The 11,140-nt window shown below is 53.4% G+C and overlaps 6 protein-coding genes across 6 annotated transcripts in view; 4 read left to right on the forward strand and 2 right to left on the reverse strand.

Moving 5' to 3' along the window:
• Positions 1-654: 654 nt before the first annotated feature.
• MCYG_01482 (conserved hypothetical protein) lies at positions 655-2,481 on the forward strand (the record flags this gene model as incomplete). The annotated part of the gene is made up of 9 exons (XM_002848502.1): positions 655-711; positions 778-861; positions 918-1,029; positions 1,086-1,213; positions 1,277-1,407; positions 1,460-1,562; positions 1,616-1,740; positions 1,799-2,046; positions 2,345-2,481. The coding sequence occupies 9 exons, from the start codon at positions 655-657 to the stop codon at positions 2,479-2,481; spliced, it is 1,125 nt and encodes a 374-aa protein (XP_002848548.1).
• Positions 2,482-2,813: 332 nt separating this feature from the next.
• Positions 2,814-4,946, forward strand: MCYG_01483 (fungal specific transcription factor domain-containing protein; the record flags this gene model as incomplete). The annotated part of the gene is made up of 3 exons (XM_002848503.1): positions 2,814-3,316; positions 3,377-3,985; positions 4,037-4,946. The coding sequence occupies 3 exons, from the start codon at positions 2,952-2,954 to the stop codon at positions 4,944-4,946; spliced, it is 1,884 nt and encodes a 627-aa protein (XP_002848549.1).
• A 243-nt stretch (positions 4,947-5,189) lies between these two features.
• On the reverse strand, positions 5,190-6,008 carry MCYG_01484 (uncharacterized protein; the record flags this gene model as incomplete). Its single annotated transcript, XM_002848504.1, has 1 exon — positions 5,190-6,008. One exon carries the CDS (start codon positions 6,006-6,008, stop codon positions 5,190-5,192), a length of 819 nt encoding a protein of 272 aa, XP_002848550.1.
• A 557-nt stretch (positions 6,009-6,565) lies between these two features.
• Positions 6,566-8,108, forward strand: MCYG_01485 (inosine-uridine preferring nucleoside hydrolase; the record flags this gene model as incomplete). Its single annotated transcript, XM_002848505.1, has 5 exons — positions 6,566-6,598; positions 6,654-6,778; positions 6,808-7,012; positions 7,048-7,381; positions 7,456-8,108. 5 exons carry the CDS (start codon positions 6,566-6,568, stop codon positions 8,106-8,108), a joined length of 1,350 nt encoding a protein of 449 aa, XP_002848551.1.
• A 1,012-nt stretch (positions 8,109-9,120) lies between these two features.
• On the forward strand, positions 9,121-10,116 carry MCYG_01486 (extensin; the record flags this gene model as incomplete). Its single annotated transcript, XM_002848506.1, has 2 exons — positions 9,121-9,564; positions 9,610-10,116. The coding sequence occupies 2 exons, from the start codon at positions 9,121-9,123 to the stop codon at positions 10,114-10,116; spliced, it is 951 nt and encodes a 316-aa protein (XP_002848552.1).
• Positions 10,117-10,203: 87 nt separating this feature from the next.
• Positions 10,204-11,140, reverse strand: part of MCYG_01487 (epstein-Barr nuclear antigen 1) — a gene marked incomplete at both ends in the record, with an annotated part of 1,704 nt that continues 767 nt past the window's right edge. Inside the window, one exon of the mRNA XM_002848507.1 lies at positions 10,204-11,088. Coding sequence (XP_002848553.1) covers positions 10,204-11,088 — 885 coding nt within the window. The remainder of the gene's footprint in view (positions 11,089-11,140) is intronic.

Consider the following 11,140-nt stretch of genomic DNA (forward strand, 5'->3'; position numbering starts at 1 on the left):
ATCACTTCTAGACGCTAGCATTTTAGTCAATATATCGACCGGTGTTTACGGTGCATCCATACCAATAAAACCTCACGAACAATGCACAAAGAAGTTGGAAAAGAACTCAATATCCGAGTATAGAAATTCATCAACCCAAAAATTAAAGTTGCATCGGCACGGTTTTGATGCATGCGGCGATTAACTAAAAGAAACGGCGCCAAAGCTTAGACCTCGAAAGTCTGTTTAGCGATCTAGGCATATATACGGCCGACTCCCTAGAACAATTCATTAGGCGTATGTCTTTTGAATAGATTTCGATCGATACCAGATTTTGGACACCTACCCAGAAGCCTTGCCCTTGAACCGCTATGGCTATATTCAGGACTGAATTCGCTGTTGTAGGCGGGCTGTTTTTCATAGCCTCTTGGATGCTATGGAAGCTCACTACTCACATGAAGGTTGTGCCCATCCGGACCTTGATAGAGACACTGTTAACCAAAGGCCGAATGGCTAAGACTATAGAATGCATCTAAACTCCCTCTCCCTCCTTTTGTCCCTATCACGGTAGGTCTGGCAACGGCAGATGCAAGCGCTGAAGAAAATATTTGTTTATAACTCCTGACTCTTTTGTCTACCAAGGACCACGAACTTCTCCATTCGCCCATAGAGTCAATGTCTAAAGGCCTGCGTGAACATGGTCCAGTTATTATGGTCAAACGGAACGGCAATGTAAGGGCATTGATATGTGAGATACCATATGCCAGCTTGTTCAATAATAATAATTTTTCCGTGTAGAAAGAGATGCTTGTTTCAGATCAATATGCGCGACGAATCCTAACGGAAGATAAGACATTCAGTTTTGAAAATGGAATGGCAAAGGTACCTCTTCTTTGATAATATTTTTTGATAGCCGCCTGGTAACAAGATGCATATAGGTTTTGGGTATTAACTGGCTGATCAACCTCCATGAAGGTTCTTTCTTTCGTGACCTGGATACCATCGCAAGAGATTTCTCGGGCCGACGTTTGAACCAAGTGATTCCTAAAGGTAGGCACTAGGAGTATATGCTCGTCTTCCGCAGTACTAATATCTGTCGAGAATAGTATGGCCAATTTTCGAGCGTGCTGTTTCAGAGGTAGCCGCGGCCGCACGCCATAAAAAACCTACTGATATCAAGCCAATATTGCATTCCACCCTCGCCGAAGTAACAATTACCATCTTTCTAGGTCAGGTAAGCATGAATATAGACACAGGCTGCGCTTCGGGGATATATCTGATGAGACAAATTTTCTAGAAATATGTCAACCCAGAATATTCGAAGAGTGTCATCGCGCTCTCCAGAGATATCTCAGAGCTAATGGGATTGGTCCCTAATAAACCGTTTTGTGCACGAAAATTGCCTCTCCTGTGGCAAATTTACACTTGGTAAGGCGCGTTCCTGCATATTGGAAGCAGGAAATATATTGATGAACCGTAGGATTAGAATTATGCTGATTCGAATCCCGTGGGATTTTGGACGGAAATTTGCCGGAGAATTATGGACGGATATCTCTGCCAAACAAACCCCTTGTGATACCAAAGTATGTTATTGAATTGCAGTTAGGCGACATTCTTCTGACCGTCTCTATAATAGGATGAAACGATCGTGGAGTACCTTATTCGTCGATATGCATCTAAGAATGGTTATGTGCCCATTGCATCGAGGATATGGATTATTGTGTTAATAATTACCATTGCATTCGTCAGTGTCCACCAAACGTTAGTATACCTCCGGACATTCCTGTGTCTCATTTTCAGACGACTCATTATATCTTAGAGTTGCCACAATTATTTGGATTACATATTACCTAGCGCTCCACCCCGAGAGCCAGAAAGCTATTCATAGTGAAATTTCCTCTATTATGAGCAGCCAGGAGGGCACCACGTTTGATTCTTCTGATATGGCAAAAGCAGTTGTTACTGATTCTTTCATTCGTGAAGTCCTGCGAATGAAAGGAGACACGATTAATGTCGCCAGACTTACTGTTAAAGAGGTCGAAATGGCCGGTTATAGAATTCCCAAGGGTATGTTCACAGCTTTAGTATCTGGTTCGATCACTGGGTATATTTCTAACAAGAGGTCGCCAGGCTTTCTGATATTCCCGGTGGCGTACTTATCGAATAGATCACCCGAGTTCCTTGAGGATCCCAACGAGTTCAAGCCCATGCGATGGCTTGGAACGGGGAAGTCTGCTGCCACAGCAGGGCCGGGGTATATGGCCTTTGGGCTTGGGCGATGGTCCTGTCCGGGCCGGTTCCTCGGTATAATGGGTAAGAGCCCTTTGGAGGAAAATGCAAAAATTACTGTGCTAACCTTTCACAGAAATCAAAAGTTGGGTTCTCGCTTTGCTCAAGCATTCGCGCATAGAGCTCGAGGGTGGGAAGTTTGAGGTGATTAATTGGTATAATATCGCCAGTGTTCCACCGCAAGGGCGTCTTTTGCTTGAGGATTACGAGTAACTCGTGATTTTCCTTTTTCCTTCCTCTTCTTCTTCTGTGATTTAACACTTATCACTGTATAACCTGAGACGACAAATAGTAGAAGGATGGTACAACTTATGATAAACCAGAGACCAAACTTTTTGTAATATTATTCTTTTCGGGTGTTTCTTTTTTTCAGTTTGAACCTTATTACTAAGAACTATGACATAATCAGAGAAGCAACTTCATCTCATACTTTGAGATGTTTCTCCACCAGCTTCATGTTGATGCTTGATGCGCGGCCTTTTGACAGCTGGTGTATGTGCTACCGGTTGGTGGCATGCGTGGAAGCTGGAGTTTGCAGTATAGATGGACACTGCATGATATTCACCCCATCATGACCCCCCCGCATTGAATCTCAACCGTGCAGCCTTCACTCGAGTATGTGGTGGTAACCAGCCGCGGCTCGAGGAATCAAAAATATACAGCCCTATACGACCGACAACGCGATGGATGCGATATATACGGCCCTCTTAGACGATCCGTTGTTGAAAGTTAGCCGCCCGATTGCAGCCTGCTCCAGGTGCCGGTCGTCCAAGGTCAAATGTGATGGCAAACTACCGGCTTGTTCAGCCTGCGAGCGGGCGGGCAAAGCGCAAACCTGCTCTGGAGCTACAGATGAGTTTGCAAAGGGAAAAGAACGAAGCTATGTTGCTGCTCTGGAAGCTCAGTGTGAGCGTTTGAAGAGAAGACTAGCAGCGATTCGAGGCGCTCAGCCAGAAGACTCGCCAGATGCATCGGGGACTACAAGTGCAGCAATGTACGGCAAAGAAACATCTGATATCGATGATTTAGTTGGTGATTTTGGATTTTTGTCGGTATACCTAGGACCTTGTGTGGCACTGTAGGTTGTCTAATGTCGCTCCCGGTATAGGTCGGTCAACGCTACATCTCGAGATTTTTATGGGATCACATCTTCAACATCCTTTGCAGGACTCCTCCTGACCGTGGCAAAGGGGACATCTTCGGTACCGCCATGCCCGCCGACCGAGTACCCAACCAGAGCGGAAGCTATAGGCCTCGTGCAGTACTACTTTGACAACCTCTATGTCTTGATGCCGTTTCTCACGGAGACCAAGTTCTGGGCTTCGTTGGATAATATATACCAGGATGGCGGCAGGTTCTCAACAAGCTTTGACCACTGGTCTCTGCGAATGGTGTTGGCAATTTCCTTGGCGATGAAGTCACGTACTCATGGAGATGCAGAGTGCGAAGCCGCGCTGTGCCATGTCTATGGTGCATTAAAGTATGCCGAGGACGTATTACATCCGGGGTCACTTGCCGGTATACAATCTATTCTCCTGTTGACGCAATTCTCCATGTTTGCGCCCAAGTACTTTAAGACATGGTATCTGATAGGCATGGCTGCACGGGTAGCCACTGATCTGGGGATACATCAAGAACAACGGTCGATAATAAACATGGACGGTGCGGTTTTGAACCAGTCCAGAAAGACATTCCACTGTCTTTACTCTATTGATAGGTACGTAGCTACTGTCGGACTTTTAACGTTTACAAACTAATTCAAGTCTAGGTTTGTTAGCGGAGCGTTGGGACGAGCGTATTCATTTTCCGACGACTCTGTCAACGTTCCTCTCCCACCCATAGTATCTTCTAACACGATAAATCTAGGGGATGCCATATCCCCGAAAAACATCAAAGCAGCCACGCGACTTTTTGAAGTCCGACGGCAGCAATCCGCTTTCTACCAAGACCTATATTTCAACGGGAGGGAAGTCCTGCCCGATGCCGAGATCGTCTCTTGGAGACGCTGCGCCGTTCTCATGGACTGGTTTGAGACGGCTCGGGCAGACCTACCCCCACACCTAATACCACTATACCACCTTGAACTACTATACACCTGCATCCTAGTGCTCTCGCCATCCAAACGAGACCCCGTAATAAGCGAAATCAACCGAATAGTTCTCTTCGAATACACTATTGACTTCCTCGCTAACTTCCATACGTTCCTGAACTCATCTGCTACTTGCTTGCCAGTGACGTACATTGACTTTGAACGCGTATACACTGTTGCATGCATACTGATCGTCATCATCAACCACTACCATAACGAAGTCCTCAGCGAGACACTTCCGGAGCGGCTGATGCAGCCTGCTTCGACGTCAGGCACTTCTGAGACACCATTACCGCCGTACATAGACCGATCTAAACGGATAAACCCTACAGCTAGGGCATTGGAAGCCCTGGCCAAGACGCAGTCCATTCTTGAAGTTGCCAGTCGGAGATGGGGTGTCCGTAGCCTCTTGGACGATTTCAAGGGCCGCGTGGAGTCGGCCACGCCCATACTTACGTTTAAGTACGGGGAGAACCGGCTGGTTGGTTCTTCGTTGCAGCTACCTCTGGGCCAGTCGGCGCGTCCTAACGGCGGGCCGGCAGTGTCTGGCTGGATCTTGCCGGGTCCAAGGGGCCATTTTGCTGGATGATATATACATCTATGCATAATCCATTGCCAGTACCTTAGCATACGATCTATGAATGAATTTTCTCGACAGAGCCGCTCGAAGATCAAGCAAGGTACCAGCAACCAGCAAGTTAAGAAAAGATATTTAGTCTACCCAAAATTGCCAATCCGAAGACCAAAACCATAGAAGCCAAGCCAACCCAAGAGCCACTGAGCCCGCAACTCAACCACCTTCGGCCCTTTTCCGGCCCTCCACCGGCCAACCTTATACTTCATGATCATCTTCTTCTTCCCCCTTGCGAACTCTCCGCCGCCCAGCCCTAGTCTCTCTCACCATCCTGCCTTCAACCAGAGCTCTAACCTCCCGCTCGCGCAAATCAGCATACTCCCCCACTCCAACGAACACATCCCCCATCTCCTCGTCCGTAACAATGTTATCCAAACTCCCTATCTCCCGCAACATCTGCGCCCAGTCTTCGCACCGCATGCCAGCAGGCGGCAGCGTATTCATCCACTCACCCACATCAAGCCCCATGTCACCCATAAGCACACAGGCAGTGACCTTACCGGCACAATACTCATTGAAGAAGTCGACGAAGTGAGCGCGTGTCCAGCCCTGGTAGGTATATCGCCGAGCAGTCTCGTCAAACGCTGTGGATGGTGTCGGCACTTGGTCATGTACCGTCAAAATGCGAGGGACGAGATGCTGATCGATAAAGGGGACGGGATACCCATGTACGAAGCGGTGGAACTGGAGTATGATTTCAAGCTGGATTGCCGATAGATCCTCGGGGATGTACGGAGTGTAGAAGGTGGTGGCGCCGTGGCCAGGGAGCCAGGGCAGTTGGTTTTGAAGTTGGTTTGCTTGTGCGTTGGGACCGTTGCCGGCCGGGAGATGGTCTCCTGGGCCGATGGTGAGTTCGCGAAGGGGGATGGCTGCGCCTAGGGGCCCGAAGAGCCGGATCTTCTTTGAGGAGAAGAGGGCGTGAGAGAGGGGGCGGGCGACCGTCTGTACGGCTGCTGATGTCTCGGGGGATCCGCCTAGGAGGAAGTGCGGGTTCACTCGAACGCAGTCTCTTTCCATGTTGGGTAGATCAGGTGTCAAGGCCAAGATCAAGCAAGGCATGGTATGAAGAAAAGAAGGGAAAAAGGAAAAGAGGGAGGAGGCAGAATATATAGTCCAGTCAGTGCATACATCCATCTTCACAGATTTGACGGAAGGGCAGTGAACGGTGGTGAAAGAGTCATCAGAGACTGACTGGGGTATCTTCCACCATGTGTAGTTCACTGTGCAGCACCATGTAAGTAGATGTGAATAGAAGATGACATAAGCGCGTCGGCTATTAACTTCATCTTGGCCTTGAGCCGCATGTACTACCCAAATAAGCATACATCGTACATACACATGTAGACCATATACTTATAAGAGAGAGATATCAGGACGGCACCTCCGTGCGTCCGATAGGTGGGTCCAGTTAGTAACCCGGCAGCTAGTATATAAGTCATATATAAGTCATTCATACATCCTTATACATCCATCCTCATACATCCATACATCCATACATCCTCATACATCCATACATCCATACATCCTCATACATCCATACATCCTCATACACCCACATAACTACAACAACGACCATGCCGAAACGCATCATCATCGACACCGACCCGGTACGTCCCTCTGCCCACGCGCATGCACGACTAGGACACGGGCTAACGTGACCAGGGAGTCGACGACATCCTCGCGCTACTGCTAGCCTTCTCTTCCTCCGCAGAGGAGCTACAGGTGCTGCTCGTCTCGCTGACGTTCGGCAACATCGAAATCAGAAAGGAAGTAGAGAGCCATTATACGTAATGCCATGCTAACGAGGGACGAGCAGATGTCTACGCAACGCGGTGTCTGTGTTCCACGTGGTTGAAAAGGAGCTTGCGTGGCGCCGCGAGCGAGGACTCGCGCCCGGCTTCGAGGCGCTGCGGGCATGCAAGCCTATCGTCGCGTGTGGTGCGGACAGGGCGCTGGACAGCGAGCCGGTGGACGCAGGGTACTTCCACGGCTTTGACGGACTAGGCAACGTCCACACCAAGGTACTGGCCCGGTAGCCCGCCAGCTATAACTATAGATACATGCTGACGAGCAGTGCCCGCACCTGTCGGCGGAAGAGTCCTACGAGGCGCTGTTTGCCCCAGGCTCCGCGGACGGAACGGCGGCAAGCGTGCGGGAGCTGGAGGCGGCGGGCGAGCAGGGAGGGGACAGGCTGTACACGCCGTCCCGCGAGCTGGCGCACCGGGAGATGCTGCGCCTGCTGCGCGAGAACGACGCAGGGACCATCACGATCGTGGCCGTGGGGCCGCTGACCAACCTCGCGCTGGCCGCGGCGGAGGACCTGGACGCCTTCCTGCGGGCCAAGGAGGTGGTCATCATGGGCGGCGCCATCGACGAGCCAGGCAACGTGCGTCACTATCACTACTACATCCTCATCACTTACTATATTATATCACTACATCACTTACACATTGAGTACTGACAGGTAACGCCGTTTGCGGAGTTCAACGTGTTTGCCGACCCGGTGGCCGCCGCACGGGTGCTTGCGCTGACGTCGAGCCGGCCGCGACTGAGCTCGGCGGCCTCGCCGACGCTGCCGTGCCCGCCCGGACGCCTGGACCGGCCGCTGACGCTGAAGATGGCGCCGCTGGACCTGACGCACAGGCACAACTTCACGCCCTCTGCGTTCCGCGCGGCGATACAGCCACGGCTATCCGCCGGCTCGCCGGTGGCGGAGCTGGTGTCGACGGTGGTGGAGCACACGTTCGACACGATCCGGGCGCTGCGTCTGGCGCGGCAGGGGAGGGAGGCGGTGGAGGGGGAGGAGGAGATGAGCCTGCACGACCCGGTGTGCGTGTGGTACGTGCTGACGGGCGGGGGGTGGCGGTGGAGCGAGCGCGACGTCAGGGTCGAGACGCGGGGGCAGTGGACGCGGGGGATGACGGTGGTGGACAGGCGGGTCAGGGCGGAGATGGACACGGCGGAAGCAGAAGAAGCGGAGGCCCGGGAGGACGACCGCGGCTGGTGGAGGGTCGGGGCAAACCGGGTGGGCGTGCTGGAAGAGGGACCCGGCTTACTAAGCGAGGATCTCCTGGCGCGGTTAGAGAAGTAGTGGTAGAGCGGTGGTGCAGCAGCTGAAATTAATAGCAATCGAAGGAGAAAGGAGCTCTCTAGCCATACCCGGGGCTTAATTTATGGTCTTTATGATGGGGGCTTATCAAAATTAGTGCTCGCTTGAGCATTCCTTACACTATAGTGGCCAACACTATCCAGAAACGCGACCTCCGGCCAGAACTGCCCACCGGGTATCAGATTGGATATAGGCTCATGGAATAACTACGATATCCTGGCCACCCCATTCCCCGGATCTTAATCGAATATGTCCGGAAAAAACCCAAGGAACCCGTATATATAAGATACCCAGATATCCTATCACTACCAAAGGATGCTGAAGCAACGAAAGATGCTTTATTTGAGGCTATTCAAGAAGCCTGGGAAGTAATACCGGATGAGTCCTTCGATCCCTTTTTTTCGCTGTCTCTTATTACTATGTATTACTATACCTCTCCTCTCTTATTTAAGCCCTGTTTCATTACAACTGAGCATCTGGTTGAGTTATTAGTTATTGTAACCCGCCTATATACTTACCTGCATGTACTGGTGTAGGTGATTGCTCATTTCTGGCCTGTAGAAGAGGAGAGAGACAAACATGCAAACATGCAAACTATGCAGACAGCAAACATGCAAACTATGCAGACAGCAAACATGCAAAGAGTGGTAGAAGTGGGAAGTAGAAGAGAAGAAGAGGAGGTACCATGTAGTAGAGAGAGACAAACATGCAAACAAGCAAAGTAAAAGAGTAAGCACATGACTAAGCCAGACTAGCCAGACTAGCCCGAAGAGGCAGAAGACGACACGTGCCTGGTGCTGGCGACCGGCCAATGGGAGCCCCCCCCGCGTCCATGTGGTGGCTTCTGCTCCGGCCGCTGCCAGCCAACCGTTGGCAACACGCGAGTCGAGCAGACGAACAGGATCGACCTTTTCTTACTCTACCACTTCTCTTCTCTTCTACTCTACCACTTCTACCACTCTACCACTTCCACTTCTCTTCTACTCTACCACTCTACCACTCTACCACTTCTACATAGAGATGCCCAGGCCACGCCTGCCTCTGACGCCGGCATCGTCCACCGACATCGCCGCCATGGACAAGAGCGCAGACGACCTCTACTTCTCGCTCCCGCCCGCAGCCATCCACGGCGCTGCCACGACTGCCGGCCAGGAGGACGACGGGCGGCGACGCAAGAGACAGCCGGAGTTCAGCCTGCCGCCGCCGCCCACGCGCACCCGCAAGATCATCCAGGTCAAGCCCAAGACCCGGCAGGGCGACGACGACGACGCCGAGCAGGCCGCCGGCAGCGGGAGGAAGAAGGCCAGCGCGGCGACCGCGGCCGGACGCAAGATCGCCAGACGCACCGCACACTCCCTCATCGAGCGGCGGCGGCGCTCCAAGATGAACCAGGAGTTCGCCACGCTCAAGGACATGATCCCCGCCTGCCGCGGACACGAGATGCACAAGCTCGCCATCCTCCAGGTATATCCATACACCATACACATATATATATGCTAACGAGAACAGGCCAGCATCGAGTACGTCAACTACCTGGAGAGCTGCGTCAAGGACCTCAAGGCGCGGCGGGACGAGACGCCCACCTCGCCCGCGTGGCAGCCGTCCGTCCCGCTCGACGGCACCAGCAGCTACTCCGTCTCGCCCGACCTCGACCCGCTCTGCGCCTCCGCCATCCCCTCGCCCGCCCAGAGCGCCAGAGAGTGCTCGTCACGTGCCTCCTTCGACATCATCCCCATGGTCCTGCCCTCGCCCGCCCTGCGCCCTACCACCAGCACCACCAGCAACGCCTCCACCAGGTCGTACAGCATGTCCACCTCGACCACCACCTCCCCGCTGCTCGTCCCCTCCTCCGACGAGGTCGCCGTCCAGGACACCGACATGGACCGCGAGGCCACCGCCGCCCTCCTCATGCTCAACAACGACCGCAGACACTCCAACACCCTGCCCTCGCCCACCATATGGCCCGACGCCCGGCGCAAGATGGGCATGAGCGTGCACGACCTCCTCACCCACTAGCTCTTCTACTCTTCTACTTCTACTCTTCTACTACTGAAAAGTCCTTCTTGTACATTCTTGTCTTCCATAGACTAACAATACATGACTTCACTCATCAGTCTCAATATCATCTTCAAACCCTGCAAGGTCCCCCTTTTCTTCCTCTTCAACCCCTGCAAGGTCCCCCTTTTCTTCCCCTTCAACCCCTGCAAGGTCCCCCTTTTCTTCCCCTTCAACCCCCTCGTCATACTCCATCTCAAACCCCTCCAGCGCTTCCCCCACCCCCCTCAACCACTCCACCAGCCTCCTCCACCCGTCAAACCGCCTCCTCACCCCCCGCAGCACATTCCCCAGCACCACCTCCCGCGCCCGCGCCCGCTGGTTCTCCTCCCGGCGTGCAAGCGCCCACTCGTCCTCCGTGATCTGGCCCAGCATCAGCATGTTCACGCTCAGGTTCAGCTGCGTCAGCCGCGGCGGGTCCGTCATGTCCCCGTCGTGCACCAGCCCGTGTCTGATAAACACCTCCCCGCCCTCCTCCCCGTCAGAGCCCCGGTCCGCCGCCAGCAGGGAATCCTCAACCACCTCTCCCAGCGCCTCCGCCCGCGCCTCGTACAGCGACGCCGCCTCGGATATGCCCCTGCTCACCGGGTAGAAGTAGTTGGGCGGCCGGCGCCGTCGCAGCTGCCGAGGGCTGAGATCCTGCCGGTTCGGGTTGGCCTCCTGTTCCGCCAGCCGTGCCTGGGCCTCGACCGTCGCTTGGTCTTGCTCCTCCTTCCACTGCATCCGGGCCCGCGCCCGGTCGTGTGTCCCCATGCGTGCCGCCTCTGCTTGCTGAGCCTGTGCGTCCGCCCCCGTCTCTGCATAGGCCTGCAGCTGTCTCAGGACCGCCGCCTGCGCCCGTGCCTCGGCTTCCGACTCCGCTGCCGCCAATGCCCGCGTATGCTCGTGCACCAGTGCTAGAGCCCGTGCTTCTGCTTCGATTTCTGCCAGGGCCTGCACTTGTGCCCGTGCCCGTGCCTGCTCTTGTCTTTGTTCTTGTCCTGAA

Source organism: Microsporum canis, genomic scaffold (genome assembly GCF_000151145.1).
Source record: "Microsporum canis CBS 113480 supercont1.2 genomic scaffold, whole genome shotgun sequence".
In the NCBI taxonomy this organism is placed as follows: domain Eukaryota; kingdom Fungi; phylum Ascomycota; class Eurotiomycetes; order Onygenales; family Arthrodermataceae; genus Microsporum; species Microsporum canis.